General features: G+C 50.3%; 1 protein-coding gene and 1 pseudogene across 2 annotated transcripts; both read right to left on the reverse strand.

Annotated features, from left to right (window-relative positions):
- Positions 1-3,197: 3,197 nt before the first annotated feature.
- On the reverse strand, positions 3,198-5,094 carry LOC308349281 (ADP-ribosylation factor-binding protein GGA1-like; annotated as a pseudogene). The gene has a single exon. The product of its transcript is annotated as an ADP-ribosylation factor-binding protein GGA1-like (transcript).
- A 3,141-nt stretch (positions 5,095-8,235) lies between these two features.
- Positions 8,236-17,281, reverse strand: CLEC4F (C-type lectin domain family 4 member F). The gene is made up of 4 exons (XM_080813995.1): positions 15,812-17,281; positions 10,543-10,694; positions 9,460-9,578; positions 8,236-8,673 (listed from the first exon to the last, which is right to left on the reverse strand). Exons 1-4 carry the CDS (start codon positions 16,881-16,883, stop codon positions 8,523-8,525), a joined length of 1,494 nt encoding a protein of 497 aa, XP_080670121.1. The 5' UTR covers positions 16,884-17,281; the 3' UTR covers positions 8,236-8,522.
- Between the last annotated feature and the right edge of the window lie 10,447 nt (positions 17,282-27,728).

Here is a 27,728-nt window from a genome sequence, read left to right on the forward strand (position 1 = left end):
ACACACATACACACATATATATGCATATTTATATTTATATTTATGTACTTAAGGAAGATGATTTTGTTTGGTCTAAGTTTATTTGGTGTTGTCTGCTAGCAAACAGAAGGCAAAAGAGCCAAATGTGTGGAAATAAAGCTTAAAATGGAAATCACTTACCCATTTACTTAAATTTCCTTCAGCATCAAAAAGGACATTATTGATTGCCATTTTCTTTTTTATTCTAAACCCTTGAGTGGGCACACTGGTGTGTAGTAGGAACCCAGTGTGAGAACCACAGAAGTTATTCCTTCATCCTTGCTCCCCTCCGTTAACTCCAACTCTCACTTTCTGGCATCTTGTCTGTTCGATTCCTATATGGAGCCCTCTGTCCTAAGGGAAAGCAACCCCATGAACAAATCTGAACTGAGATGTCACACCTGATGGTGACTTGGTGCCCCTACCTTGCCATTACCCAAAGATGCAATGGCCTAGTGAACAAAAAAAGTTAATTTTTCTCTCGTCTGGTGGTGTGAAAGGTGCAGGTAAGCGATGCCTCTCTGCTCCTCATGATCACCCGGGGCTTAAGCTCCTTCCAGATCATTGCCCCTTCAGCATTGCTCCTGAGCATCATTTTCAAAAATGGAGCCATCCTATTAAGGCCTGTGTCATCTCTGGTGCCCAGAGCATCAAAGACCTCAGCTCATTCACCCCAGTCAAGATTCAGAGCAGGAGCAGGAACTCTTCTAGGTATTCCAACAAGATGCCAAATGATTTAATTCAGGGATTTAGGTGCCTAACGCAATCACTGGGAGGGCTGGTGGAGCGGAGGGGCTCAGTTGGAGAAAATACCACCAAAGCTGCGGTCTGGGGAGCAGGAACCAGTGCTGCTGGGGCTGCCACTCAACTCCCCCAGTGCTGGGAAAGGGGACCCAGGGACATTGCTGCAGAGAAACACCAAGTCCCCATCCCTGGACTTGTCCACAGGAAATAAACAAAAGGACAGGGACATGAGTTCTGCCTGATGTCCATGCTCACCAGCTCACACACCTGTTTCTAAGGAGGTCATCTTAATTGGCATCCAGGACCCTGGGAATAAGAGGTTCTGGAGAATGGAATTTCAGCCTTCCTGCCTCTGCAATGCAGGGAGGCACTCTGGAGGAGGGGAGAAGGGGGAGGGAAGGGATGGGAGAGGAAGTGGGGAATGAGGGAGTTGACTCACTGTATCCTCCACCCTGAGACACAGAGAAACTAGACCAACTGGCCCTTGCTCCATGTTTTGCCCCAGCAGAGTCACCTCATCAGTCTTTCCTGTTTCCTACTCTGGGGCCCAGCTAAGAGGAACACTCCCCATATCTGCCTGGGTCCTTGGCAGCCCCTCATCACACTGACCAGTTTGTTGCTCAAATATAGTTCCTTTAATCTCTGTAGCTCAGTCAAAACATGAAAGAGCTGCTAAAAAAAACAAAACAAAACAAAAAACAAAACCAGCTTTACTAAGGGAAGGCAAAGAATGGCATTTTTTAAAGGGATCAAAAACTAAAAAGAGACAAGTCTATATTGCCCAGAATTCCTATCTAAATCAATTTGGCAATTCCATGTTATTACTTATAGTCATCTAAATGCATATTATTCTTACATACTATGCGTTATTTTATCTCATCACATTCCTGGGAATTGGACTTTACTCCCATTGTACAGAAGAGAAAATTAGGTCCAGAGAAGTTGAGGGACTAGCCAAGGCTACCCTGCTGGTCCGTTTCTCAAGATCTGAATGTCCTCTATCCCGGGGTCACCAGGCCCAGGCCCACAATTCTGTCTGACCTGGTACCCCGGCGACAGGGCCTCCCTGCTTGCCATGCCCCATACTTCACTTCACTTGAGGTTCCTGGCCCTCCGCCCCCACTGGGCATGAGCTGGGGTTACTGTCTTGACCACACCAACAGCAGAGTTAACTGTGGGTCAGAAGTGCTTCTCCACCAAGAACAGAGAAGGGAACAGACACACAGGCTTTGTCCCCGAGAAGCTGGTGAGAGGTCAGGGACCCCGGCTCAAGTGCCAGCACTCCAGTAGCAGCCAATGGCCTCCAGCTTTAACAAGATGCAGAAAGTTGCCTGACAGCCTCCTGAAAGAGTAGAGGGATGTAGGCTTGGAGCCCTGCAGACTGTGGGGCCTCATGAAGAGTTGAGACTCACAGGGCCTGAGGGTTAGTCGTGGGTCCGAGGGGAAGAGCTGCTGCAACACAGGACCGCAGGAAGACCTTCAAACTCTCTAGGCCTCATCTTGCCAACTGTAAAGCGGAGATTGTGATAGAAGCTTCCTCAGAATTGTAGCAAGGAGTCAAGTAGGCCATCGGCACAATGATAACAGCTAATGCTGTATGATGGGATCCATGTGCTGTTCACTTTTCTATGCTCATTTTATGGATTAACTTTCTTTTTTTTCCCCCAGGAAAAAAGGACATTTTTATTTCCATAAGTACTTCTGCTCTCACTCACACACCGACCCCATTCTGACCCAGACAGACGGATGGGCAGAGGGGAGGCGCCCATGGGAGGCCCCAGCAGAGGCTGGCAACTGAAGGAGACACACTGAGGAACTCCAGGGCAGGGTCTCCCTTGGCCAGGAGCCCTGGAGCCCCCAGCTGGGGCACTGCCATGACCTCTGGGCCAGCAGCCACAGCCTCCACAGCCCCTCAGGAGACCTGACGGCAAAGGGGACAGTTGGGTGGAGTGAAATCCCCATGAGGAGTGGGGGCCACGTGGGGCTCCCCCAACTGGGCCTCCTGAGATGGTGACCACAGGGCCACTGAGAAAGAAAAGCAAAGAATCAAACCACATACCACAGAGTGCAAAGAGCTGGAGGAGCAAGCTTCACCCCCTCAGTCACCCAGTTCCTACAGAGGAGGCCTGAGCTGGTTCCCGCACCAGCATGGCCCCCCAAGTTACGGCTGGACCTTCCCATAAGGCATGAGACAGGTGGGGATGACCCCACCCCGGACTGGGGTCAGGGCTGGGCCTGGGGTCCTGGCCCCCACCCGACAGCCTTGCTTCCCCCCATGACCCCAGGTCCTTCCAGGGCCTTGCAGCTGCTCCCTGCTCCAGGCTCCCCCCTGTGGTGAAGGTCCCCAGCAGTGCAAACCCAGGCCCAGCCTCCTGCTGGGAGGCTAGACGGTGCCCAGTCCTGCTGCCCCCTCTTCTCCCTGCCACCTCCCTGTTCTAGAGGCTCCCCCAGGTCTCGGGTGGGGGGAACTGGTCCACATCCCACATCTCGTTGTAAGTCTGGTTGCCCATGATGAAGAGAAGCTTGTAGCGGAGCGAAACCTTCTCCTTCTGGAGGTTGGAGCAGGACCTGGGTGATGGCTGAGGGGTGGACAATGGGGTTAAACACCAGCACCTCTGTGCCTGAGGGGGGCTGCAGCTTCACTTTCATGACTTTGGGGACAGCTGACTGGAAAATGATGTTGCAGATGGGCTGGGGGATGGTGCTCAGCATGGAAACCACCAACACCAGCACATCTGAGCACCCGGGCAGCAGGTCTCAGGCAAAGTGGAAGAGGACCTGGAAGCCATGCTGGTCATACACCATCACTGGCAAGATGCTGCTGGGTTTGATGGACTCCAGGGGCACAGTGATGCTGGCCAGCGAGAGCTCAGTCGTCGTGGGCTGCTGCGAAGGCCCAGGGGGCTTGGGGGAGGCAGTGTGGAAGAGGCCGGAGGCGCCGGAGCTGGTTGAGCTGCAGTTGCTTTTATTCTGCAGGTCCCGAAGTGTGAGCCAGGGGTGCTGGCTGCTGCTTCTCCCACCACACTTGCCGGGACTCTGGGGGCAGTGCCTGCTGCAGGAGGGTCTTCCCCAGGAGATCCAGGTCGTCCAGACCACTGCTCGCTGGCAGGGGCATCTGTGCAGGGGGCTGGCTGTCCGTGTTGGGGACCCGAGGCGGAGCTGGGGGTTCCACGCCATCGGAGGACTGGAAGCTGTTCCATCCGGCACCGTCCAAGCTTGGGCCTGGAGGGGGTGTGGGGTCGCTTAGTCCCAGAGAACATGAGCTCATCGTCAAGCAGGGAAACTGAGGTGCTAGGCTGCTTGGGGCTGGCCAGGTCCACAGGGCACGTGGGCATGGCAGGGTAGGTGGTGCCCGCAGGAGGGAGATCCAGGCCAGAGAGGTCCAGCAGGGCCGAGGTGCTCCCAGGGAGGGAGCCGGCTGCCGCATCGCCGTTCACCCCTCAGCAGCTGCTTGTACAGGTTGTAGTGGGTGAGGTTGTCCTTGGCCTGAGGGATCTCGGCTAAGACCTTGCCATTGTCTTCTGTGCCACTGGCCAGTCGGAAGAGCGTTGGCTGCATCGCTCACAGCACTGGTACAGCTCCTTCATGAGGTGCCCTTGCTGCTGCGGGCTGAGGCCCCGCCCTGGCTGTGGCTCATCACCATCTCGGTCAGCAGCTTCACGTTGTTGTTGACCTCCTCAGTGGCACTCACCTGCTTTGAGATCTTCTCCCTCCGCTCTGGTCCCCCTGCACCATGTCCTTGATGAGTTTGTTGGCTGCTCGGAGGTCCTCAGAGTAGGAGCTCTTCAGCAAGTGGGCCAGCATCTTGGATTTCTCCTCATCTTCGAAGATCACATTCTTGGGTCGTGGAGGAGGACGAGGAAAAGTGGCATCATCTGGAAGCTTCGGGTCGGGCTTCACAATCCCCTGCTTCTTCAGCATCTGGTAGGCCTCTGCGATTTTCACTTCCTCGGACAGGCTGACCATCCTGCTGTAGAGGAGCTCCAAGATCTTGTTCTTCACCTTCTCCAGCGTCCCCAAGCCCAGGTACTTGGGAGACACGACCTTGATGAGCTCGCTGAGGAAGCGGAACTTGCCCGCCTCGTTAGGGAACCTTTTGCTGCAGCTCTTCATGCATGTTTCCAGAAACGTCAGGGCTTGGATCGCCTCCCAGTCCTGTGGTGACTGGATCTTGTGAGCCAACAGCTGGGTGGCAAGTGGAGGCCCCTCAAAGTCCTCATTGAGCTGCTCGCAGAAGCTGTTGATGCTGGTCCAATTCAGCTCCTTGTTCAGGGGGTTAGTGGCTCTGTTGATTCGCGCCTCCAGAGTCTCGGGCTCCATCTCGGGCTCCATCGGCCACAGGCCTGGATTAACTTTCTTAATCTGCACAACAGCCTCAAGAGAGGGGTACTCTGATTTTTTTGCAGAAGAGGAAACTGAGACATGAATGTCAAGTAACCAGCTTTCCCAGCTAGACGGGGGAAAGCTAGGATTGGACCCAGACAGTCTGGCCATGGAGCCTGAGTCTATAATCACCGATGTCTCCAGCCTCACGTGATTCCCACCACATTGTAAGTGATGACTACAATAGCAATGATGATATATGAACCAGATAGAATGTCTGGAAACTTGGCTAATACACAGACAAGGCAGAGGGTGTTCTGAGCAAAAGCGTAGAAGCTGCAACGAGAGTGGGTTGAAGAGACACTGAGGTCCAGGGTTCAGGTCTGGTGACCCTGTAGCAGAGATGTCATGAAAGGCTCATTGGCGCTACCTTGAAGAGGGCCTAGAATCCCAATCCTGGGACCAGCTAGAGTGGGAAATGCTTGTCAGATCTAAAAATAGGATAAGACTGCAACAAAAGCAGAGCTTTGAGGAGATTCAAGAGGAAGCTGGCTACAGGCTATTTTGGGGAGGGGAGGGGGAACTGAGAGGTACAGCTGTGTGGTAGATACCCTGCTGCATGGGGCTTGTCCCGTGGAAGGAAGCCTTCTTGAGGCCCAGCTAGCAGACTCCCTTCTATCGTAAGTTATCCCTTCCAAGAGAAGCCCAGGCCTCCTCACTCTTCTGTAACTATCACTGGGGCCTGGGACTCTCACTGGTGGTAGGGGTCCCTGGGCTTGGTTACCTTTGAGCTGTAGGAATTGCTAGCAGGAGAAAGAGGAAGAGCCACTTACAACTGGCCCTTAAATGAAAGAGCAGCACAAAGGGAGAGCCTCCTTCCAATAAGCATGGTGTAGACATATGAGGGGGTCAGACCAAGGCCCAGGCCCAAATCTGGGTATATGGGAGCAAGCATTCTAAGAATTGGAAAGTATAGAGGGCAGGGGGCATTGGCTGGTAGAGGACACTCAGAGTTGCTGATTATAAACACAGGTAGATTTTTTTTTTTCCTGAACTAATGACTTATGTCATCTTCAAAATGCTGTGACATCTGCTTCCAGAATGTGCTTACTCTCCTGACTGAGATATTGTTCTCTGGCCCTAGAAAACCAAGCCTGGAAGGTCAGTTCATGACAGCCAAGAAGTCTATGCCTTCTTCTCCCTGTGCTAGAGTTGGACTTTCCCCTAACTCATGCTGTGTAGACTCCAGACTCTCTCAGGTTGGGTCCTCCTATGCCAAGAGCCTGGAAACCATGGCTCTGGGAGAAAAGGCTGTGGGCATCAGGGTGCCAACAGCACACCCATGGGGTGGCAGCAGTCTGCCACAGCCTACGTCTATCACCAGTGTAATCCATGGTCACCGAGTGTGGCAGCCATACAGGGTTCCCACAGCAGAGGCTGGGTGGGGCAGGCACTCCAGGGTGACAAGCTGACCACTTCCCCCAGGACAACTGAGGGCTCCACTCTGTCTCCCCAGATGGCTCCACTCAGTCTGTGGAGAACTGAATTCTTCTGCCTTTCTGACTCTTGAGGAAATTGCAGCTTTTAGGACCTTCTCTGGAGAGAGAAAGATCCAGCCCAGGCATGAGAATTGACCCTGCAGTGTGAGTATGTTTATCTGTCCCTGTTCCATTTGCTTTAGGTCACAGACCATGGTTAGTTAGATAGATAACGAACAGCCGGCTTGCCACTCCAGGATGTCACCACCCCCAGGTTTCAGGCTCCATCGGACTCTCCTTAAGGCCATGAGAAGGGGCTGGGTGTCCTAACTACCACTCCTCACTACCAAGATGCTGGGATTTTCATCTTTTCATCTGTTTCATTCACTTTGGAGTGTTTTTTTTTTTAAGATTTTATTTTTTATTTATTTGAGAATGAGAGAGCAGGAGGAGGGGCAGAGGGCGAAGGAGAGAATCTCAGACAGACTCATTGATAAGCAAGGAGCCCAATGCAGGGCTCAATCTCATGACCCTGAGATCATGATCTGAGCTGAAATCAAGAGATGGATGCCCAACTGACTGAGCCACCCAAGAGTCCCTGTTTCCTTCCCTCCTGAAAACTTGGAAGAGTGCCTGGTACATGGTAGAGGCACAGCAAATAATTCTGGGTTGTGTGAATATTGATAAAAAGTAGAAGTCTTCAAGTAGACTTCATGGTTATGAATCTTTAGACATTAAAGTAACACTGAAATATATAAATCAAAAGCTATTAGAAATATGACATGATAGGATAATAAATGTAGGTAAATGTTCTACATGGGAGAGTTAACACAAATTCTCCTAAAGAAACTGACTAGTTGTATAGACAAAATATAAATGAGGATAGAGAACATCTGAAAAATGAAAATCACAAGCCTAATCTAATAAATATGCCTGTGGAACATTTATAAAAAGTGAGCAGACACTACTAGGCTACAAAGAAAATCTCAGTAAATTTCCCAAAAGTGGGACATATTAATATTGGCTCCTACCCTTTTTTGCATAAGCTAGGAAAACCATAAAACAAAGACTAGAAATACATAAAAAGAAAACGAGTCCATCCCTATATATCTATATTGCTACAGATGGAAAATACCAAGGAATAAACCGTAAGGAAATAAAATCCAGTAACATATATAAATCTAAAAAAAAAAAAACCTATAAAAGTACTAGAAGAAATACAATAAAATGTGATTTCAGTTCTGCAATAGAGGAGTACCTGGAAACCCAGTACCTGGAAGAGGGGATGGGACCACAAGAAGAGGCCAAAGCCAGGGATATGGCATCAAAAGTTAACAGTTGAGAAATGAGATGAGGCTAGCCACAGGACAGGAAGAAGTTTGGGGAGTGGTTTAAAGGCCTGGCAAAACCCAGCTCCAGCCCCATCTGCAACAAAGGAACTGCAAGGAATATCTAGGATCACTCTCACTTCTTGGGAATTTGTACCCCCCGTATGATGTCCCTGTAGTTTGTGTTAAACCCCTGCTGTTTTTCAATGACTAACTAAATGCTCATAGCTATAAAGCCCTTTAACAAATATATGTTTGTTTCAGGACAGAAGGGACATTGAGGAAGGAGAACCAGTTCAAGGAGAGAAGAGTGTGATGGCCATCACAGAGACAAGCAGAAAACCTCCATGCACTCGGTCAGTATTTATTGGGGACCTGCTGTCTCACAGGCCCGTGCTGGTTACTGATGGGGATACAGAAGCACAGCAAGCCTTTGGCCTTGAGGAGCCCTTGATCCCACTAGGTTATGTGAGAGAAACACATTTCAGGGGTTAAATGGAAGAACAGAGCAGGAAACACAAAAGGCCAAATGGAAAGCCCCAGAGAACAAGCTGGGTTCAGAGGTTCACAGGCATCAGGTGGGGAGGGTCCGGAGCTGGCAGCGATGGTGACCCCTCAGATCTGGCCTGTCTCAGGCCACATGTTGGCTGATGGGCTTCTTACAGACCCACTTATAGGGGGCGTCACAACGAATGTCATTCCACTTCTGCTCAATATGAACACAGTCTTCAGTCTGCCCATCCAAGTGCTGCCAGTTGTCTGGCTGGTTTCTGCCCCAAAACCTGGAAACAAGAGGGCTTTATTCTGCCAGATGAAGAAAGTATCCCTTCCCCCCACTATGGCATAAGGAGCTGAAGTGTCATGGGTCCCTTATCTCCTGGAGGAGAGCTAGGCCCAAGGATGCCCTAAGGGTGGCTCTGCTGACTGTCTTTAGTTACTGAGGATCAAGGGACAGGAAGGGTGTCTGATGCTATAAGCCCCCACCCCAGAATTCACATTCAGAGACCTTCTAATGAAGGCAGGGCCTAAGAAGTGTATAGGACAGGCAAAAAACAGGGGTGCCTGGGTGGTTCAGATGGTTAAGTGTCTGCCTTCAGCTAAGGTCATGATCTCTGGGTCCCAGGTTCCAGCCCTGCATCAGGCTCCCTGCTTCTCCCTCTCCCGCTGCCCCTCCACCCTAACGTGTTCTCTCTCTCTCTCTCTCTCAAATGAATAAATAAAATCTTTAAAAGTATAAGCAACAAACAAACAAACAAAGCACAACAGCACAGGAAGACCCACTCATAGTCTCCCTGCCAACATCAGGACCTATACTGTTCTGATGCCCCTCTGTAGAGGGGTCTACGCAAGGACCACAACACACCCACACACATCACATACATCATATGTACACACCTATCACACATACATCACATACACAATTGTACATCCACTCTATACACACACCACACCCACGTCATACACATACATCACACACACAACACTAGCACTCACCAGGCAGGAATCCACACACAAGACAAGGACCCTGTGTTCCTGGGACAGCACCAGACAGTGCTGGCTGGACTCACGCTCTGCTCTGGAAGGCATTGAATGGTGTCCCATCCACCCAGCGCCAGGAGCCCTCCTTGCCCCTGTCAGTGAGGCCAATCCAGTAGTGAGAGGTACTCGTGAACTTTATCAGAAATGCCTGTAGAGAAAAGGAAGTGTTGTTGGAGCCTGTGTGAGGAGGCTGGTTCTCCCAGCCATGTGGAAAAGGAGGCTAAGCTGTCCTTTCCCTGGTCCTGGGTCATAAAGCCCACTCCTCTGCGCCTTGCATGGTTTCTCCAGGATTGAGGGCAGGACCACGGTCCCCTCAGAGAAAGCCCAGTTTCTCCCATGTTAGCTTGACGAATGTGGCTTCACTGAGATGAAGACCAACCTGGCCATAGTTTATTAAAGAGATGTATTTTATTTAATAAAAAAAAAAATAGCATGTCTTTTGACAGACATACAAGACCAGTCTCAGGAGAACCACAAAGAATGAGCAGTTCCATGAGTTGAAATGGACGAAACCCATTATGGTCCTTTGATAATAACCCTGGTAAATTCTGGTAAGGACCTTCGGCAGATGGGCCACTGGGGTCTATAGTGCCTTTGGCGGTCCTCGGATTTCTACGTCTGGCTTTCCCGAGAAGGTTGGGTCTCCTGCTTGTGGGCCTTCCATGGCCCTTGGATTCATTGATGTTAATATCAGGATTGACAACCTGAGCAGCAGCTAAAGGGAAATTGAGGAGTTGGGGAGGGAAGTTATACTCCCAACACTTTAAGGGCAGTCACCCAGCGCTAACCTCCCTTTGCCCTTCCTCACTGCTGACAGCTGTGGGCCTCTGGGTGTCTCCCTCATTTGTCGAGGACATCATTAAGGTTAGCTGTCAGTACTACTACCTCCAGAGCAAGATGCTTATGGGAACTCAAACATCTGTTCCCTGACTGACCTAAGAAACCACAGGCTTCTGCCCTGTCCCGCTGCAAGAGGAGGAAGGCCAAAGCACCAAAGTCTGGGTGGTCCTGGGTGTGGGCAAAGGTCCTGGTCCTGACGTGGTCCTGATCCTGGTCCTGGGTCCACATCCCATGCCAAGCCCATGAACATCACCCCAAGGCTGCACTCTGACCTGCTCTTCCTCAGAAGTCACCGAGGCCAGGTGGGCTCCCTGGGACACACAGAACTGCTCAGCCTCGTGCCAAGACTTCTTGACGTGAGAAAAGTAATACAAGTTCCCGCCGTAGACATGCCAGCCCTGCAGGATCAGCTGAAGAAGTTGATCTGGAGCAAAGGTTGGGAACGAGAGAGAACCAGGGGCTGGTTGCAGATGTCCAAGAGCTGCCCTTCCTGACCTCTCCTGGAACAGGCCACCGAGGGTTGCAAGCCCATCCCGCACTCAATGCTCAGTGCTCCAGGGTCAAGGCCTGGGAGGCTGTAACCCCAGCCTGATACTCAGTTCACCAGGAAGCCACTCAGGACACCTGGGTGTATCCCTCCAGGGACCATCAGAGAGTTTTGCTACCCAGACGACCCTTTCTTTCCAGACTCCTGCTTTCTGGCTCCATGACTCTTGCCACTCATGGCTTCCACCGGACAGTTTGCTGACCTTGGTTCCCACCATCTCCCTGGGAGACTTTGCGGCCATCCCACAGCACCACTCACTTCGTTCCCTCCATCTCCTTCGATGTCAGCTGCTGCCCACACCCAGGACCATCCTCGGGACCTGACCTACCTGACCTTCCCATTTCAAGCTCTAAATTCTCATTCCATGAGGACAAGCCTCTGGTGCTCTCAGTTCTCCCATCCCTCCCCACAATCACACCCTGCTTTTTAATATCATCTGCACCACAGCTGTTTGAAATGGTACCACAACAGACTTGCTTATTCATTCATTCATTCTTTTGTTCAACATCCACATTTCAATGGTGTTTGACTTCTGTGAACCAGGGACTATTAGACAAAGATCAGTAAGACATGATCCACACCCTCAGGGAGCTTACAGTCTAGCAAATGAGACAGAGGTGTAAGAAAGGCATTGAAAAACTTTCATGGGGGGCGCCTGGGTGGCTCAGTGGGTTAAAGCCTCTGCCTTCAGCTCGGGTCATGATCTCAGGGTCCTGGGATCAAGCCCCGCATCGGGCTCTCTGCTTGGCAGGGAGCCTGCTTCCCTTCCTCTCTCTCTGCCTGCCTCTCTGCCTCCTTGTGATCTCTGCCTGTAAAAAATAAATAAATAAAATTTTTAAAAAAGAAAGAAAAACTTTCATGGAAGACCATGCACATGTTAGAACAGAGTCATAAAAAGAGGGGGTGGTCTGTGTCACCTGGGCTGCACGTGGCACTCAGGAAGGACACTCCAGGTGAGCTGTCACTTGAGCTAAGTCTTAAAACACTGAGAAAGAGTTCGCCAGGTGGTCAGTGCCAAGGGGAGCATCCCAGGCAGGGGGAAAAATTAGACACCAAAATGGTGAAGGTGTGAAACAGCATGCCATGGCCTGACCTGTCCAAGTGCTTGGGATGGTCGGCGCATAAGGGAGGGGAGACGCACTTGGACAGCTTCACCAGCACTCTTATCGTCCATCTCATGTGCAGGAATTTGGAGGTTTTTTCCTCTCTGAGCACTGGGGAGCCCTGAAAGGTTTTAGGAAGGATAGTAGCGTGCTCCAGATTTGCACTGTGCTAATAGCGACCTGGTGATGGTGTGGGGACTGAGCGAGTAAAAGGTGATCCTAACCAGGCCAGAGACACCAATCAGAATATCATTGCAAATATCTCAGTAACGACACTGAGTGTGGAAGCCAGTGGTTTTCAGAATGTGGTCCCAGACTATCAGCATCACCTGGGAATTAAGTAGAAATGCACATTCTCAAACCTATCCCAGACTGGCTGAATCTGAAACTGTGTCTTAACAGTTGGTGTTTTATCAAACCCTCCAGGTGATCCTGCTGTGTGCCAAAGCCGAAGAACCAGTAGTCTAAACTGAGGATTGGCAAACTGCTAACTGCAACTGGCAAGCAATCTCTTTTTATAAATAAAGTTTTATTGGAACACAGTCACACCCTTTAGTTTACATCCATCTTTGGCTGCTTTATTGCTACAGCAGGAGAGATGCTGAAAAGAGGCTGTTTACCCAGAAGCCCAAAATATCTACCATTTGGCCCTTTAAGAAAAAATTAAGCTAATGGTTCTCAGTCCTGACTGCCCATTAGAACCACCTAGGGAGCTTTTTAAAAAATTCTATGTCCACACTGCATCCCAGGCCCTCTTCACCGCCCCCCCCCCCCAGTCATCAGTATAAGTAAAGTTCCTTGAGTGAGCCCAATGTGACGGACAGCTGAGAAACACGGGTCTCTGCTAAAGCAGTAGGTGGAAATGAGAAGGCACTAGGAGGACAGCAGGGGGCACTGCAGAGGCATTAAGAAGGTCAGACATCTAGGCTTCTGACAGACCCGGACCAGGAGTCTCATTTTTTTTTTTTTTTTAAGATTTTGTTTATTTATTTAGAGAGATCAAGCAGGAGCAAGGGGGAGGGACAGAGGGAGAGGGAGAAGCAGACTCCCTGCTGAGCAGGGAACCCAATGCAGGACCCTGAGACCACGACCTGAGCCAAAGGCAGATGCTTAACCAACGGAGCAAACCACCACCCTCTCACCCTTAGCAAGTGACATACTCTACCTAGGAAGAGACACCTAGATCAGCTCCCTCAGTCTCCTGTTCCCACATCTGCAAACCTGGGTGAACACCTACTGCCCCACCTCTCCCTCTCAGCCTCAAAAGTTCAAGTACTTATCTTCCCAGCCCTTCAAAGTCAATCCCTCAGTGGCTCATTTCATTCTGTTTCTCTGTCTCTCTCTCCTCCCACCACCTCCCTCTTTGCTGGTTCCTTTCTCCCACCCTCAGATCAAGCCTATCCTCTTAATCTAGAAAAACCCTCTTGAGGAAGTTCACCAAAATGCGAGCAGTGGGCTCATATAGAAAATGTAGAGGGGTGCCTGAGTGGCTAAGTCGGTTAAGTGCCCAGCTCTTGGCTTAGGTTCAGGTCCTGATCTCAGGGCCGTGGGATGGAGCCCCACGTCAGGCTCTGTGCTCAGGGCAGTCTGCTTGGGATTCTCTCTCCCTGTTCCTCTGCCCCTCTCCCTGCTCATGCTCTTTCTCTCCCTCCCTCTCTCTCTCTCTCTCAGATAAATAAATACATCTTTTCAAAACTGTAGAAATGTTCGTGGAAATACAAGTGGTTATTTTCTCATCATTTTCTTTTTCAATATCTGCACATTGTCTATAATCAATATGGATGTTTTATAATGTAAATATCAGTGACACGTGTTTTTTAATCCCTCCCTCCACCATGCCATCCCCCCACCTCAGCCTCATTGTTCTCCCTCACTCCTCAGCCAAGGTCCTTGAATGGCTCGTGCACCTGATCTCTCATTCACACTCTACCAAGGGTGGTCTGGCCTCCAGGCCACACACTGCTCTCCACTGGAACTTCATTCCCAGTGACTTATAAATTGCCCAGAGTCAGTGGGTGCTTATTGGTTATTTTATGTGACCTCTTAGGCACTCACCAGAACTAGCCACTTCCTTCTTGAAATTCCCTCCTTCCTGACTTCCCCAGTTGCCCATCTCCTGGTTCTCCTTCTGCCTCTCAGACTGCCGTCCCTAGTAGTCTTCTTCAAAAACACCTCTTTCCCCTCTTGCCACCTGAAGGTTGACTTCCTGTTTCTGCCCTCAGCTTCCTTCCCACGAAGCATTTTATCTCATACAAACCTCCCCCCACCCCACTCCCACTGTCACAACCTGAACCCAATGTACCCAGGGCTCCCACAGCTGTGTCTGGAGCCAGGGCCTGTCCCCTACACTCCAGATGGCCTGCAGATGACAGCCCCCCAAGGCATCTCAGGCTCAGCCTGCCCAAATCTCACTGTTCTTCTCCCTTCTTTTATTCCCTCTCAGTATGGAGACCCATCTGATCAGCCTTCTTGAAGCCCTCCAATACACCCTCATCTCCTGAAGGATAAAACCCAAACTCAGAGGCCTTCCACATCCATGTGGCGTCTCTCCAGTTCTGCTTAGCTTCCTAGCACAGTGATTTTCAAAGTGCAATCATTAACCCATTTGTGGGAAGTATCAGGTGTCTGTTTGTTTTTTTTTTAAGAACAGATTATAAAATATCAGAGTACATTGTGTGGTAAAACTTTTGGGTTTTGAAGTGTGTGTGTGTGTGTGTGTGTGTGTGTGTGTGTGTGTGTGTGTCACACATAATTATACCAGGCCACAATATAAAACGAATTTCAGGTTTACATTCAAAACAGTTTGAAAGCTACCATAGTGGTCCCTGCCCATTAGCCTCTCAGCCTGTACCTCCTCACCTGCCCTCTTGGCCATAGTCGTCAGACAGAACTGCCTGAAGTTTCCTGAACCACATGACTTCACATCTTCATGCCTATGAACCTGCCATCCTCTTACCCTACTTGTTTGGCAAACACCTACTAGTCCTTTAGGACTCAGTTCAAGGGACCTCTTCTCTACAAAGCATCTTTTTTTTTTTTTAAGATTTTATTTACTTATTTATTTATTTGTCAGAGAGAGAGAGAGAGCGCGCGAGCACAGGCAGACAGAGTGGCAGAGGGAGAAGCAGGCTCCCTGCGGAGCAAGGAGCCCGACATGGGACTCCATCCCAGGACGCCGGGATCATGACCTGAGCCGAAGGCAGCCGCTTAACCAACTGAGCCACCCAGGCATCCCTACAAAGCATCTTTTGATCCTTTCTCCTCCAGAAGGTTTCTCCCCCATTCAGAAGATCCCTTTTATATACCAGAGGACATTGACCTCAGCAAGTCCTTCTCTCCCTTCTTTTTGTTCCTCTCCACCCCAGTTCCTAGATCTCCCTCTCACATAGTACCTCTTACGCTTCCCCACCTGCCTTCCACACATCGTTCATTTCTCATGTGTTGTTTTGTCACTCTGACCAGATGACAAGCCACTTGAGAGCAAGACAGCTGCCTTATGTCATCTCCACCGCTGCCTAGGCACATCGAGCCTATTTGGGGGGCTTCAGCCCTTCTCCAGCTCCCACCCTCCTTCCCAGGGGGATGCATGTTGAAGTAAGCAAAAGGCAGGGGTGCTTGGGTGTCTCAACTCAGTTAAGCATCTACCTTCAGTTCAGGTCATGATCCTGGGGGCCTGGGATCGAGCCCTGCATCAGGCTCCCTGCTCAATGGAGAGCCTGCTTATCCCTCTGCTTGCCACTCCTCCTGCTTGTGCTCCCTCTCAATCCCCCTCTCTCTCCCTGTCAAATAAGTAAAATCTTTTTTAAAAATGTTTTAAAGTAAGCAAAAGGCTGAAGGGACAGAAGACTCTACCCATCCAGGAGACTGGCCAAGCTCTCCCGTCCCACTTACTTTGGGTCCTCTGTAGCTGCTCCTGGGCGCCAAGGGCCCCACGGACTGCCTCCAGGCGGCTCTGCTCCTCCTGGATTTTCGTAGTTAGTGTTTTGGTGTTCTCTAAATCCACTTTTAACCACCGGATCTCAGCGCTGGCCTTCTGCAGATTGCTCTCCAGCCTCTGGATCATGGAACCTAAGGCTGCAGCAGTCTTCATCCCTTGTTTTAGGGTCTGTATCTCTCTGCTGGCATTTTTCAAATACACACCTAGTACCTGAATCTTGGGATCTAGGGCACTGGCATTTTCAAGCTCTGTTTTTAATAACTGGATCTGAGCATCTGTCTGCTTTAGACTGTTGCTGGTTACTTGGGTCTGGGCAGTAACAGTTTCCAAATCTCTTTTTAACAAGTGAATCTCATCACCAGCCCATTTGGAATGACCTTTTAGTAACTGGATCTCAGCGTTGGTGTTGTCTAAACTGCCTCTTAGAAAAGTCTGTGTCTGGGAGTTTAAAGCACTGGCATTTTGTAGGCTTCCCTTGACCCTCTGGAGCTCAGCACTGGCTCCTTCTAAACTGCTTCTTAAAACCTGATTCTGGGCCCTTAACTCCTGGACACCAGCCAGTTGGCCATTCAGAACTTGGATCTGAGCATTAGCATTCTTTAGACTGCTGTTCGCCCACTGGGCCTGGGCATTTGCCATTTTCAGCCCTGCTTTCAATATCGCAATTTCAGCATTGGCATTTCCTAAGTCTCTGCTCAGCATGTGGAGCCCGAGGCTGGCGTTTTCTAAACTGCTTTTTAAGAAACTGTGAGTCTGGGAATTTGAAGCATTTGCCTTTTCCAGATCTCCTTTCAGCTTCCGGAGATCCACACTGGCCCCCTCCATGGAGCTCCTCAACATCTGGGTTTGGAAACTCAAGGAACTGGCGTCCTCTAGAACGTCCTTTACCCTCTGGATGTCAGCACTGGCATTTTCCAGGTGACCACGGAGCACCTGGATCTGAGAACTGACACTGTCCACTCTGCAAGTCAACATCTGGATCTCTGTGCTCCAGGTGCTGGAATTCTCTTCATGGCTTTTAAACATCTGGATAGTCTCTTGCAACCGTGCCACCTCGTCAGAGAGGTGGGGATCTGGAGGGAGGAAATCGACAAGGCAGCCACAGAGGCCCGTTACATAGGCAAGCACTCGTAATATGGGCCAACCATAGTGTTCTCACGTCTTCTAAGGGAAATGTCTAAGGCACAGCCCTGGGTGCTCCTCAAGGAGCCTCCTGCTCACCAGAGCCACCCAGACCCTGGGGATGGGCCACCTGAGACTGTGGGCCAAAAAATAAGATAAAGATGTACTTAGCTGTCCCCCATGAACTGAGCAATGAAAGGACTGAAATACTTGCCTACTATAAACTAGCTACCACTAAGAGTCGTGCTGGTCAGACTTGGATTATTTTGCCCTTGTAATTGAACTTGAAGGTAACTGATTATATCATTGAGAGATGCTGAAGTTTAACTCCACTGACATTTCACCATTAAATGGGTCACTATGAAAATGAAACTAGGTATGCATAAAGCCGGTGTTTAGTCTTCCACTGTATTTGTACACCAAGCACGAAGCCTCTTGATTCACCTCCTAAAAACGGAATAGACGGCAAACATAGTTCTCTGATCACAAATTCCAGAAACTAATCAAAATAGGTACCTGTAGAGGAGGCCCTCTGTTCAGTCCACACACGGGTCTATGGTGGAGGCCCTCCAGGTGGTACTAGATCCTGGAGTGGAAAGGGCCTTTTGAAGGGCTGGCACACCCAGTGTTACACAGAGCAGACTGTTCCCCACAGAACAGTCTGAGGATATGGGAGAGCTGAGTGAAAGCCCCGGTCATCGCAGTCATTCAGGGAACTCGCAGCCCCTTTCAATCTACATGATCGTTCCCACCGACCCCTCCTGCAGCTGGTCCCATCAGCACCTTTTGCTCACCCCACAAGCTAAGACCTTACCTCAGACATTCATGGTCTAAGACTCTCGATGCCAGCCTTCTCTCAGGAACAGGAAGAAGAACCCAAGTAGGCCAGGACCATTTTTGGAAGAATCCTGCCCTATTCCTCATGCCCTACCCAGGTCAATGTAGGAGGTCTCAGGCACTATGCTGAGGAAAGGCCAGGTGGGGCTAGGTGGCCTTTGAAGATATGAGAAGTCCAGTCAAATATTCTGCCTTGTCAAGGTAGACAAATACATCAATAGAACAGAATAGAGAATCCAGAAATAGACCTACATATATAGTGATGATTGATTTTCTACAAAGACACAGAAGTAACTCATGATAATCTTTCAACAAACGATGCTGCAACAATTATATATCCACACACAAAATAAAAATTAACTTCATGCTTCACACCGTTAATATAAAGCTTAACTCAAAATTAATCATGGACCAAACCGTCAACCAAAAAGTGCAAAATTTCCAGGAAGAAACATCGGTAAATGTCTTTGTGACCTTGGGATAGGTCTCCAATATGAAACCAATAGTACAATCCATAAAAGGAAAAAAATGATAAATTAGACTTTATTAAGATTTAAATCTTGGGCGCCTGGGTGGCTCAGTGGGTTGAAGCCTCTGCCTTCGGCTCTGGTCGTGGTCCTGGGGTCCTGGGATCGAGCCCCGCATCAGGCTCTCTGCTCCACGGGGAGCCTGCTTCCTCCTCTCTCTCGGCCTGCCTCTCTGCCTACTTGTGATCTCTGTCTGTCAAGTGAATAAATAAAATCTTTAAAAAAAATAAAGATTTAAATCTTGTTAGGAGAATGAAAAGACAAGCCATTAACTGAGAAGAAATATTTGCAAATAACACACTGATAAAGGAGCAAAAAAAGTACATACTGTAGGATTCTTTTTACATAAAACTCTAGAAAAAACCAACCAGTCTGTATTACTGCAAGAAGACAGGCGGATGCCTGGGGATGAAGAGAGGAGGGGCGAGGGAATGATGTCAAAGGGCACAAGGAAACTGTGGGGAGGATGATGAATACACTCATTATCTTGACTGTGGTGATGGTTTCACGGGTATACACATAAGTCAAAACTTATCAGAGTGTACGCTTTAAAGATTGTACCTTATTATGTGTCAACTACACCTTAATAAAGCTGTTGGTTTGTTTTTTTTTTTTTAAAGATCGTGTCTTCTTGTGAGAAAGTTGGAACCCGTTCAGGGGCATAGGAGGCATCAAAAGAGAGGCTCCTCCCAGGGTCTGGTCATCTGAATGCGACAGCTCCCCCACTCCACCCCTACCTCCTTATGGCTACTCACTGTGGGGTTCCACAGGTAACTGTCCAGTTGTGTTGTCATCTCCAGGAATCATGGCTGGAAACTCCTGGAAGGAGGCAGAGGGCTCCACTGGAGGTCTCGGCTTCTGTAGAACTGAGACACCCATTCCTGGGTCAGCATACTCTCTCTGCACTAAGGCTGGGAGAACAGGCTGCCCCACCCTCGGTCAGGGTTCTAGAAGGAGGGAGATGCCCCCCACCTCAGACTTCCCTCCATGGGCCTCAGCTCTTGGAAGTCTCCCTTTGGATGGGGGCCTTGGTTGAATCTCAGATAAGATCTGGTTCAAGCCTGGGGCCAGAGGTAGACTGACTCTTCTGGAAGCAGAGGGTAGGTAGCTAGCCTCTGTGGGACCTTTATACAGGAAGACAGAGAGAGTCAGTGGCATTCAGGTCACCTAGAAGCTTACCCACAACAAAGAGAGCCACCAGAGAGGAGACAAGAGTCACAGCCATAACTGCCAGGATGGTCTGAACAGGCCTTGGCCTCCTGGGTGCTGCAGGAGCCCCTGCCACAGAGTCCAGCCCTGCAAGGGAGAAGCCAGTGCACAGGAGGTGTGTACTATATAGGCTGGATGGGGTCCGCCCTGGGCTCAGTCTCCTGGACTATCTGAAGGGGATGAGAACACTGGCCATGCTTCGCATGGAGATGGGAAATAAAGCACTTGGAAGTGTTCACCTGCACTAACTGGGGGTGTGGTAGCAACTCAAAGGCAAAGAGAAGACCACAGAACCTGGAGGAGGGGTGCAGGGCATGGACCCCAGCATGGAGGAGGGCAGCAAACATGTAGTTTGCATGGAAGAAGAAAGGAGGGAGATGGGAAGGGACAAAGCAGGGAACCTGACCTCTAAGTCCCAGGGCCAGGCTTGCTCTTGAACCCTGACCAGAGCAGGACTCACAGCCCTGTGGGACCGCTGCCTCTCCCACAGACTGATGTAGGTCAGTGCTGGAGTCCTCCTCTGCTGGGGTCAGAAAGCCCTGCATGGGTGTCCTAAGAAGAGCTACACCTGTTGAGTCTGGGGGTGTGGTTAGGGATGAATAGTGTACAGCAGAATCTGTTCTAAGGCACAGAAACATCAGCCTAGACCCCCTGAGGCCTGGGGGGGGCCAACCCAACGTGCAGAGAGGGGACCAGGAACCAGGTCCCTCCGAATTCAAAGTTTACCTTTCCCTTGTCAGTTGCCATCTCCAAAGGAAGGGGTCTGGGGAGGTCTCCTGCAGAGACTGGGGTGTGCCCCAGTCTCTCTGTCCTCACCTAACTCACCTTCAGCTCTTGCCTATTTATTCTGGAGGCTGAGACAGGGAAGAGCCGAGCTCTGGCCTGCCAGGCAGGGCTGACAAGAACGGCAAGGGCTGCGAGACCAGCGAGCCAGTCCCTGAGGAAGATGGGGTGATGCCTCAGTTTTCTCACCTCGGAGGTGCAGGAAGACCTTCTGGTTGTCCGTAAAAAAGTGGACCCCGTCACCATTCATCTCTTCCTTTACCCTCCACCACTGCTCCCTGCCACAGGCCCCTTGCAGGCTGCGCACTGGGAAGTAAAGCTGAGCTCCTTGGGACTTATGTGGCCCTGGGTAGGAACTCCCTCCCCTGCTGATTCTGCAGAAGCACCCCAGCAGGGTCCTGTCCTTCCAGACTCCCAGGCGCCAGTCTGCCCTACCCTCTCCCTCTCTTCCCTGGCATCAGCACTGGCCCTCCCCTCAAGCCCCTCACCCCAACCTCCACTCTCTAGCAGAGTCCCCAAAGCTAGCCTCCAGGGCCACTCTGGAGGGGGCCCGGGGGATCCTCCTCAGCTTTATAGAAAAACATCCTTGTGACCTGTGGCTGACCCTTAACCCTAGTCCCAGAGCCCCTCAAGTGACAGGAGGTCAGGTAAGGAGGGAGCTGGGTCAGTGTAGGAGGTATCTGGAAGGGCTCAGGTGACTCTTGACCACTTAGGACCGCACAACTGGCAGGGAAAGGAAAGGGTCTGTGCTAGACTAAAAAGTGCATTTGGTCTTTGTCACAGTTCCTTGGAATTTCCTAAGTGACAGGACTACCTTTTTTTATTCACAAAGAGGTCCTTTTGAGCATACCTGAGTTTATGATAATGAGGTGACTCAGGGTAGGCCCCTAGATCGTTTCAGGATGGGAGCCGATCCCAGAAAAACCAACCCCCCACCCAGGACTTCCAGGTAGGAGAGGGGGCCTGGAGATGGGATTATGAAAGATTCAAGCAGTTTTCAAGGATTTTCCTGTTTGGTGAATATATCCACCTGCCTGGAGAGTGTCACATCCCAACTGCACAGGAACAGAGGTTCCATTGCTCTGAACTCTTCCAGACTCTTGACCTCACCCCAGGTATTTCTTCCTCTGGCTGTTCATTTGTATCCTTTACCGTAAACTGTAGTAGAATGCATGGTGTGTTCCTGGGTTCTGTGAGTCATTCTAGTGAATTTTCAAAGCGGAGGGGGGTCATGTGAGCCCCCCAGTTTGCAGTGGGCTGTGCAGACGTTGCCTGGAGACCCCACTTGCAGGCGGCATCTGAGGCGGGGGCCATCTTGTGGGACTGGAGCCCTTAACCTGTGTGGTCTGTGCTAACTCCAAAGTCATTGTTAGGACTAACTTCAAGTGTAGGATACCCAGTTGATGTCAGAGAATTGGTTGGTGTCAGAAAACAGCAAGCAGGACCCAACTTGATCCAATTTCGCACCTCTAGCTGATTTCATCCACGCTCCCTTGAGTTGATCAGGTTTGAGACTAACTGAACAGAAACTGATGGATACGCTGATGTGCTGCTTTGCAGTGAGACCCTGTGACATCCCTGCTTCAGGGGGTTCCTGCTGCTTGTGGGCCTGGACTTAGAAGACAGGGAAGTGAGGCATCCTGGTGGAGCCACGTGAGCCCAAAGTCCCCAGCCCCCAAGGGGGTAAACAGCTGAGCAGAATCAATACTCCCACTGGCTGGCCAGTTCATGACCAAAATCCATTCTCCCTAAGTCAGTTCAAAGTTAATGGTTCCTTGGTTCTCCGGTACTTCAATGGTTATAATCTTATCAAAACGGATCACATTTTCTTTAACTCATAAAAATCTAATTATATATTTGTCCCCTATCTCACCAGCAACCCATTGGCAAGATGTCAGTTACTGCCTTGCAAATGGCTTGTGCTGTCCTTCTTGCGTGGCTTCTTCCCAGTTTCAATCTCAGTTTCTAGTTTCCCTCTTCTCCTGTTCCGACAGCTTTTTCCCAAATCCCGGAGTCAGCCTCCCACAGGTCCTCCAACTGCTAAGAAGCCTGCAGCACCACTGAAGTGATGGAGACACTGTCCTGCAAGTGCCTTGTCCCAAGGGGGTGTTGGGAGAGAAGCTTCTGCCCAAGAAGAGCTTGTGTCATGGAGGCCACTGTCAGCTTGGCCAGCGGTTAGCGGAGCGCACAGCGGGTGTACAGGGTGAGGAAGGGGATGGTTGCCTACACACAGTTCATGAGGCTGTGTGTGTGCATGCACGTGCATGTGTGCATGCGTGTGTGTATGCGTGCATGTGTGCATGCATGTGTGTGTGTGTGTAGGTAGAGCATCCATGGAGGCCTATTACCTCCTGTCCATTGCAATCTGACATGGGAGGAAAGGACACAGGAGGAATCTGGAGGCACCCATTTCTGGACCAGTCAACAGCTCTGCCTAAGACCCCAGGAGTGTCTAGCAAACCCCTTCACCTCTGTGTGAAAGGAGAGTTGCTTGAGGTCCTTCCCCAGAGGCCCAGAAGAGACCCAAGGGTGGCAGGAGAAAAGCAAGAGCCCGCTTTCATTTCCATTTCCCCACACTCAGGAAGGGCCCGGCCAGGCCCACTCAGGAGCTGATTCTTCCTGGAGCCTGACAGCTGAGGGAGCCTCAAAAGCAGAACTGGAAGGGTAGAGTCTGGGCCAAGAGAGGGCATAGTCCTGCAGACGTGGTGGCCTCAGGCGTGACCAGACCAGTCCTTCCCCCTCTTCCCTGCCCCCATTCCTGTCCCACCCCAGGCTCCCAGCTCTAATTTCTCCTATAAGAACACCATCTACCAGCAGGAAACACCAGGAGGCTGCTGCTACATCCTTGCTGGGAGGTTTCTCTGTTCTCTGGCCAGAATAAATCAAATGGGTATTTTATACATTAATACCAGAACTGCTCATCCACTGGGACCTCTTACACATTGGTTTTTCCTGACCTACTAAAGAGCACAGGGTCACACTTCTAGAGGTGCAGACCCCTAGCTGAAGAAGCTTTTCTCTCTCTTTTTATTATCTATTTGAGAGAGAGTGAGCAAGAGAGAGCATAAGCCAGGGGAGAGGCAGAGGGAGAGGGAGAAGGACTCCCCACTGAGCAGAGCCTGATGTGGGACTCGATCCCAGGACCCTGGGATCATGACATGAGCTGAAGGCAGAGGCTTTACCGACTAAGCCAGCCAGGCACCTACAGAAGCCTTTCAGTCACCCATATCGACCCTTAACAACACAGGGTGGTCAGCTGCCTTCCAGGGAGTAGCCAGATCCAGCAGTTTTGAGGAAAAGGGGAGACCTGAAGCCTGCAAGCTAGGGCCCTCAGCAGCTGAGAGCTGACAGTCTGCTGTCTTCTGGCATCTCTGCAGGTCTTTATCTTGAGAATAACCCTTCCCTCCTGCTCAGTCTGTCCAGTAACGGGGAGGCTAAGCCCATACCCAATTCCCAGGCCCAGGAATGAGCGTGTGGCTTGGTCAACATAACCCATCTCCCTGATCTCCATTATAGCTTTAGGGATGAGCATGTCAGCCAATGCTGGATTTTTGTTGGAACTACTGGGAAAGGGACCACATCCCTCTGAAGCTGCAAAACCAGGAGGTTGTAGGCAAGGAGCTACCCAGGTCGCTCCTGGGGAAGGTCTGCCTGGCCCTTGGCGCTAAGCCAATGCAGTCAGAGGGTAGGGCTGGAGAGAGGCAGCTTCGGGGAAAGATGTGAGCATCCAGCTGCACAAAGTGTCCCAACTTGGCATCCCATAGCAAATCTAACAACAGTAACAGTGATCCCTCCCATCACAGGCCCCGGTGCGCCATCTCACCCAGCTTCAATTCAGTTAACCTTCTAACTGTTCTCCCTGCCTCTAGTCTTGCCCCCCGCAAGTCTTGTCACCATATTGCATATATAATGATCTTAAAAAAAAAAATCAGGTATCCACATACACATTCCCTTGCTCCCTCAGCCAAGGAGAAGCAAATACCCCAGCTGCAGCGGCCACACACACAGCACCCAGATCTTCGTTTCTAATATCATTATCCGAAAAAAGGAAACCAGGGCTCTTTGGAGAAATGGCTGATTCTAGGACCAGGGCAGGACATACACAAAAGGCACCCAGAGTATCTTGTGCCTGGAAGTAAAGAGATGCTTTAAAAAATAATAACAATAAAAATATTATTTATTTTTGTCAAAAAAGACACAGAAGCTACATAAAAGAGCTCCTACTGGCCCAAACTGGAACCATTTAAGTAAGAAAATAAAGTTGTATTGGACTATAACCCAAAGTATAAAACCCATGAATCCATACTGATAAAATAAACATCTGAATAAGTAAATAGATAAATCTCCCACACAGAAAAATTGCAAATAATTTGTGTGGCTATTCCATCTTCAAGAAAGTAGGTTGTGACTCCCAATTCTGAAGTGTGGCCTACACACAGTGATTGCTATTGTCTGAATGTTCGTGTCCCCCTCCACATTTGTATGTTGAAATACTAACCCCCAATTGGATGGTACTAGGAAGTAGGGCCTTTCGGAGGGATTAGGTCGTGAGGGATTAGGGATTAGGGTGGAGTCCTCATAAATGCGATTCGTACCTTTATTATGATAGAGGCCCCAGGGAACTTGCTCGCCCCTTCTCCCATATGGAAGGACACAAAAAGACACAAGGAGTCTGGGACTGGGCGGGGAAGGCCCTCACTCCACCATGCAGAAGGGCAGGTACCCATGAAGGGACCTCACTGGAGAAGTGGGCTCTGGATGTGGGGATTAAGTGAGCCAAGATCATAGGACCATGACCCAAGGCACAGACTCCCAGTAAAAGTAGATCCTCACTGACTCGGGCTCTTTCTGTTTGGAAAAACGACAATGGGGTGGAAGGGCGGGGCTAGTCTTGTCATTACATCCACATGCACAGGACCCAGGAGGGTCGGGAGGTCTGGGCTGGATCTAAGGTGGCACCAGGAAGCCCTGCAGCCAGAATCCTTGGGCCTTCATTCTGGTTCCCTCCCCTCTGCAGCTCAGCTACTCTCTCCCCTGCACTGTTCTCTTTTCCCTGCCAGATATGCTCCCAGGCGCTCTGCCTTTCTGCCCCGTAGCTTCTGCTTGTCCCCTGTTTCTGCAGGTGCTCCAGGATGGCCCTAGCAGCCCTTCTTTAAGTCAGGGTCTTCCAGCTAGACTTCCCTGTTAGTGGCCTCATCCCCAGGGTGTTTCTACCCCAAATTCTTTCCCAGAGAAGTGGTCAGAAGGTCCTGCTCACGTCTTCACGCCAGGACCAACCTCGTTACGAACGCCGCCTGTTCACCCCAGTGGTGGGTGACGCAGTCAATTCAAGCTACGATATCAAGTATACTATAGACGAAGAGGCTTACACAAAGAACACTTGCTTCTCACCGTTCTGGAGGCTGAGCAGTCCAAGGTCAAGGTGCTGGCAGATCCAGTTCCTGCTGAAAGCCTCCTGGTTTGCAGACTGACGTCTTCTCATTGTAAGCTCGCCTGGCAGAGAGAGAGGCAAGATCTCCTGTCTGTTTTCATAAGAGCATGAATCCCATCGCGAGGGCTCTACCCTTGGGACCTAACTCCTTCCTAAAGTCCCCACCTCCTAACACCATCATGCTGCAGGTTAGAATTTCAATGTCCAAGTTTTGAGGAGACACAACCCTTCAGTCCATAGCAGTGAGGGAAGGATCTCGTGCCCTAAATAGTGCAAGCTGACCAAACAGATTGCGTCTAACACTGAACGGATGAGACTGACAATCGTTTCTCAGTCACATATCACAGTCTGGAGGAGGAGGACACCACAAACGATGCAGGTGTCCTCGATCCTGCCGAGGGGTTATACCCATGAGCAGAGGGAACCAGCAAGAACTGTGGTAGGCGGGCATTGTAGTGACCAGAAGATACAGTGGCCCTGATTCCTGCAAGAAGACATGATTGGCTTGTTGGAATAGATTCCTGGGTTGGCAGGCAGGTGGGTTCGTGGAACCCAGCAGGTTGCAAGTTGGGTGGAATGCAGCTGGTGCGGTGGATAGAGGGATTAGCGAGGTAGGGTGACTCTCTGATGAGAACTGGCTCAAAGATGTCATAGCAGCACATGAAACTATAGAGCTTACAGTACAAGCTTCTAAATCAGCTGTCCCGGTGACAAGTGCCACCTCGGGAGGCAGGTGGAATAGGGAGCAGGGCCACATGCTACTCAATGTGGCAGCCCAGATATCAGGACTAACATGGGAAGTGGGAGAGTGAAATGGAGAGCAGCTCAATACTTGGAAACCCAGCTCCTTCCTAGAAGGAGCTTGTGTTTAATTTCTGTACCAGCTCATGCTAGGACCAGAGAGCCAACACTGGGAAAAAATAAAATTCTTCTCTAATTTGCTGCTTGGAATTATGAAGAGTAGGAACAACAAAATCTTTCTCTCTTTCTTTTTTAAAGATTTTATTCATTTACTTGATAGAGAGAGAGCACAAGCAGGGGGAGTGGCAGGCAGAGGCAGAGGGAGAAGCAGGCTGAGCAAGGAGCCTGATGTGGGACTCGATCCCAAAACTTTGGGATCATGACCTGAGTCAAAGGCAGATGCTTAACTGACTAAGCTACCCAAGCATCCAACAAAATATTTTTTAATGAAGATGTAGAATTCTTTCTTGTCTACAGCAGCCACACTGGCTCACCCATCTTCTTTGTCCTGACAACCCCATGCCCTCAGACCTCACCAAGTCTCTGGAACTGGCCCACAAATGCTCCTGCATGGACATGACCACTGCCTGACCATCCCTTACCCATTGCCATAGTTTGAAAATCCCATTTGGGGCACCTGTGTAGCTCAGTGGGTTAAGCCTCTGCCTTCAGCTCAGGTCATGGTCTCAGGGTCCTGGGATCGAGGCCCACATCAGGCTCTCTGCTCAGCGGGGAGCCTGCTTCCTCCTCTCTCTCTCTCTGCCTACTTGTGATCTTTCTGTCTTGTCAAATAAATAAATAAATAAATGTTTTTTTAAAAATCCCATTTGTCCCATATTTCTTCAAGGTTCCTCCTCATGCCTCTGCCCTAAGCCTGACCCCTTTGCACCCAGAACACCACCTGCTGGTCACAGTCATTAAAGGAAGATGTCCTGTCCCCAGGACCATATTGAGGGCCCAGATGAGGACCTAAGGAGAGGAGGGCGCTCTGCTGAGCCCTGTGCTCACACCACATCCTCCCTGCTCCCCCTCTTCTCTCCTCCCAGCGGGTTCAGCTCCTGGATCCCTGCCTTGGCCACCAGATCAGGGTTTGGACTTGATACCCATGAATGGGGTCTGAGTGAAGAGTGAGAAATGTGGCCAAATTTCCCCCTCGGGAGTAAAGCCAGGCAACAGAAGATTGCCCAGTGAACATCAGAGAGGAAAGGCCACTGAGAGGGT

The sequence above is a fragment of the Martes martes genome, assembly GCF_963455335.1.
Source record: "Martes martes genome assembly, chromosome: 9".
Taxonomy (NCBI): Eukaryota; Metazoa; Chordata; class Mammalia; order Carnivora; family Mustelidae; genus Martes; species Martes martes.